The sequence below is a fragment of the Physeter macrocephalus genome, chromosome 19, assembly GCF_002837175.3.
Source record: "Physeter macrocephalus isolate SW-GA chromosome 19, ASM283717v5, whole genome shotgun sequence".
Lineage (NCBI taxonomy): Eukaryota > Metazoa > Chordata > Mammalia > Artiodactyla > Physeteridae > Physeter > Physeter macrocephalus.
In genome coordinates, this window is record NC_041232.1 from 8,497,202 (window position 1) to 8,501,741 (window position 4,540).

Genomic DNA, 4,540 nt, shown 5'->3' on the forward strand with positions numbered 1-4,540 from the left:
TTCAGACATTGGGCCAACAAGCCAGGGGAGAAGGTGGGGACAGGACGTGAGGAAGAGTCTGTGCTTTGCTGCTTGAACTACAACTTTCCACAGACTTGCTGTGTGACCTCAGGCAGGTCGCGTCACATCTCTGAGCCGCTTCTTCCTCTAGAACACCCCCTACCTTGCAAGCAGTGGTGAGACTCCAAAGAGCTGCCGTGTATAGGAAAATGGCCAGCACACAGTAAGTGCCTGACAAATGCTGAGCTTCCCGGAGCAGGGATGGTCTCCTGGACATCCCCAGGCACCAGGGCACGGGGTGGGTGTGTGCTGGGGCTGGCCAGGGAGATGGCCACTGCTCAGCCACTTTGGCCTGTCCCCAGCCACTCTGCCTCCAGGGAAGCATGGATGGTGCCAGGAACAGAGGAAGAGCTGGAAAGGAATTTAGTGATGCCGGGGAACACCAGCCCCAGACCACCTCTGTACCCCTCAGGGAATGAGCCAGAGCGGCCCGGGCTCAGTTCTGTCTTGGCTGCTCTAGGACCGATCACTGACCCAACTGAGCGGCTGACACGTAAACAGGGTAAATGACAGTGTCCACTTAGAAAGAGCTGGAGAAGTAAATGAAACATTGCATACAAAGTGGCCCAGCAGAGGAGGGCCCAGGAGGCTCCTGGCCTGCTTCCGAGGGCTCCAAGCCCAGTCAGCAGGGGAGGAGACAGCCCGTTTTACTCCTAAGGGGAGGAAGGAAGAACGAACAAAAACAAGAGCTACAAAACATCCCACAGCTGAGACACCATCTGTGTTTTCCTTTTTTTTTTCTTTCTCTTCGTTTTTAAAACAATATAGTGCAGACCGCACTTCTCACAGTAGAATATAATGGTCAATTTTAGTATAAAAAAAAAACATTCTCAGAGATTTGTAAATGCACTTAGTGCTTGAACAGGCCTTGGAGAGAGATACAGTACCGCTTCCGGAGTGCCAGAGGGGCCAGGACTTGGGGAAATCGGGCCTTGGAGACTTAATGGGGGAACCCCCTGCCCGCCTTATCCCCCGGAATGGTGTGGGGCAGGCCTTGGAGGGTGGCTTGCAGGAAAAGAGTTGGACTGGATCTCCCAATTAAAACCAGCAGGTTGCCCCCGGAACTGGCTCCTAGGAGAACCCCTGAAGGAGGCGGGGTCTGGTCCCTCTGACACTGTTAGCCCCTATGGCGCCTTTGTGCACATAGGTAAATGGTGCCCCTTCCTCAAGATTCAGAAAATTGCTGTACTAAATATACAAGTCTAGGATGCAAATGGTGTCTCCTCAGATGAGTTGCCTTGTGCAGTACACAGCCTGCACAACTGTGCCCAGAAGCCCTGTAAGATGTACTGAAGGGAAGGGAGAAGGTGGTAGTCCAGGGTTTGGAGAATGGAGATGGGATCCTGTGTTGGGAAGGAATGGTGGGGAGGGGAAGAGGGTCTAGAAGAGGAGGAGCAGGGGGACCTGTAGTCCCCGGAGCCTGTATTCGAGTGGTCTTCGCCTGGAGAGGGCAGTGAGGGCGCTGTGGGCTCGATGACTTCCTCTAGGCCCCCTCTGCTCTTTTTCCAGGAGACTGGGGAGCTCGTGGAGGGAGGAGCTGTGTAAGCCCCGGGGGCCGCTCTGATCCCACCCTGACTCTAGACCCTAACATTTCCTTCTGCATCCCACTGTGGTCTGACCCCCTCTCCCAGAGAGCTGGAAAGAACCGCTCCTGTTTTAAGTGGTCTCTCTCTCCCTGCCTCTGCCAGCTTGGATGGAGGAAGGCGTGGATGTCGGCAGCTGCCCCCGGCCCTCCGCGTGTCCTGGGGCAGCTGATGGTGGGGAGGGGCCTTGGCGAGTGAGGTCACCTTGCCACTCCCTGTCAGCAGCAGCCGGCAGCAGCCGGCCTGGCCTCCCTGTGGGCATCAGTGGGCGCTCGGACATAGGACAGGGCTAGCGCCCCCTCCCCGTGTGCTGCCCACCCTGTTCTGCGGCCTGCCTCCCCCCTGGGCGCCCTGTCCGTCTGTGCATCTGCCAGGCAGGCCTTATCTGTAGACGGGCAAGCGGATGTGGGCGTGCTGGTGGTCGAGCAGCCGGGGCACAGCCACCGTCTCGTAGCCCTTGCCCAGCATCTGCTCCTTGATGCACGGGGGCCGGATGTCGTTGATGAGATACTCTAGTGACTGCAGGCTGCTGCTCAGCACGGCCGTGTTGCACATGCTCTTGCTGGGCAGGCCTGAGAGGGTCTCCGCCGGGGGCCCCGCCAGCTCCCGGGCCGCCCCCGGCCCCAGCTCGGTCACGGCCACTGCCGCGGCTGCCGGATTGTAGCAGTCGCTGGTGGGGGTCACCAGCACGCTGTTCCAGGGGGCGGCGAAGTACTGGCCCACGGTGAAGCTGGTGGGCAGCCCCACGCCGCAGTTGACGGGCGACCCGCCGGCCCGCTCGTATACCCGCCCCCCACAGGCCTCGGGGGACTTGCTGGCCACCGTGCCGCCGCTGTAGGCCCGCAGTGGCTGGGGCGGGGGCGGCGGCGGCGGCTTCTGCGGCCACAGCAGGTAATCCAGGCCCCCGTCTGCGTACCCTGTGGGCTTGGTGGCCCCAGCCAACGTCAAGGCCGGCGTGCTTCCCTGGCCCAGCTCGGCGCCCTTCCGGCAGTCGGGCGGGCCGGCAGTGGCCGGGTAGGCCAGGCTGGGGAAGCTGGGCACCGGGCCGTGCTTGGCTGGGCTGGGGTGGGGAACGGCCACGGCCTGGCAGGCGGCGGGCGCGGCGCCTGGGGCCTGGCACTGCTGGTTGAGCTGGTAGAGGATGCTGTGGATGGAGGGCAGGTTGGAAGGCGGCAGGGGCAGGCCGCGGCCGGGCAGGGGGATGACGGAGGCGGCGGTGGCCGCGGCCGCGGGCAGGCCGGGTGGCGGGGCGGGCGCCTCGGGCGGCTTGGGGTAGGCCAGGGGCCCCAGAGTGCTGGGCGCCGGGTAGGGCGCGATGCCCACCTGCACGGCGGCCGGCGACAGCTTGGTCCGCTTGCCCTCGGCGCTCTTGAGCACGCTTTTGGTGAGCCCGGGGGGCGCAGCCACGCCGGAGGAGGAGACGGCGGCCTTGACGACGGCGAGCAGGCCCTGGTAGCCGGCCGTATGCGGCGGGTAGGGGCTGTAGCGCTGGCCACTGGTGTCGTAGCCGTTGACGGTGCGGCTGAGGTGCTTGTGCTGGGGCACGCGGATGTTGGTGGGGAAGATCTTGATGGAGAGCGGGCTGTTGGCCACCTTCTCGGCGTAGGCGTCCAGCTCGGCCGGGCTCGGGTAGCGGGAGGAATGCATGGAGCTGGCCACCGTCTCGCCTGTGGGGACACGGGAGGGGAGGAAGCACAGGTGAGAGCCGACCCGGCGACCCGGGGAGGCCCGGAGGCCGCACCCCGCCACTGTCCCCGGAAGGACTCGCCAGCCACCCCTCCCTCGCTTTTTCCATCCAGTCACTTGCTCCTTCCTTCATTCTTTCGAAACCGTTAAGCTTCGGATCAAAGTGTAAAGTATGTAAAGGAAGCTGCATACATCACAAGCTTGCTGCACTTTCACAAACAGAACACACTCGTGTGACACCTAGGTCAAGGGAGAGGCCTGTGCCAGTCCCCAGAGGGCCCCCTGCTCCCCCTCCTGGTCAGTACCCACACCAAGGGAACGGCTCTCCTGGCTCCTAAGGGCGCGGACTCGTGGGGCCTGGCTCGGCACAGGTGAGCTGGGGTCCTGCAGTGGTGCTCGTTTGCACTGTCGGGTCTCCGCCACTTAAGGTTATGTTTGGAGGGTCATCCGGGTGGCCATGGGCACGGCGGTCTGTTCATTCTCACGGCCGTGTGATGTTTGGGTGTGACTACATCACGGTTTACTCATCCCTCCCCCTGCTGATGGCATTTGGGTCATTTCTGGTTTGGGGCTGATTGAAATAGTGTGGCAGCCCCTGGGGCACGTATTCGGTGAGTCCTGCTGGGAACAGGCCCAGGGGCCGAACTGCTGGGGCAAAGGAGACGCGAGAATGTTCAGCTTCAGGAGAGAATGCCCAGCACCTTGCCGAAGAGACTGTGCCGGCTGTGCTCCCCGCCCCCAGCACGGGAGTTACGGGGGCTCTAAACCCTCCACTCCACCTGCCTAGTACCGTCGTCCATTGTATTGGGGTGGCCAAAAAGTTCGTTCCGGTTTTCCCGTGCCATCTTATGGCAAAACCGGAACGAACTTTTTGGCCAGCCCCAATACCACCGCTCTGGTGGGTGTTCATTCCTTCCGCCCCTTTACTTGTCCTCTCGGTGCCTCATCTGTAGAATGGGGTGATGACGGCCCATGGATGGTTCAGCGAGTTGCTACACGGGCCTGGCGCTGGGCAAGCTGCCGCAGGTGGCTTTCATCCTGATGCTCACGGGCCCCCGTTCGACCAACAGGCAGCCGGGAAGGAGGGGTTTTGCCCCGCTGGCTGCCCCTCCCCTCCCCAGGTCTGCCTGTCACCTGCAAGACCCTTGTGGTGGCCACTGCCTTTTTTTTTTTTTTTTTTTTTTTTTTTTTTTTTTGCAGTACGCGGGCCT

At 61.9% G+C, this 4,540-nt stretch overlaps 1 protein-coding gene across 4 annotated transcripts in view; it reads right to left on the bottom strand.

The window, feature by feature from the left end:
* Positions 1-611: 611 nt before the first annotated feature.
* Positions 612-4,540, bottom strand: part of FAM222A (family with sequence similarity 222 member A) — a 57,180-nt gene continuing 53,251 nt past the window's right edge. For all 4 annotated transcript variants that reach the window (XM_055080534.1, XM_024121079.3, XM_055080535.1 and 1 more), the window contains one exon: positions 612-3,310. In XM_055080534.1, coding sequence (XP_054936509.1) covers positions 2,025-3,290 — 1,266 coding nt within the window. In that variant the 5' untranslated portion in view covers positions 3,291-3,310 and the 3' untranslated portion in view covers positions 612-2,024. The remainder of the gene's footprint in view (positions 3,311-4,540) is intronic.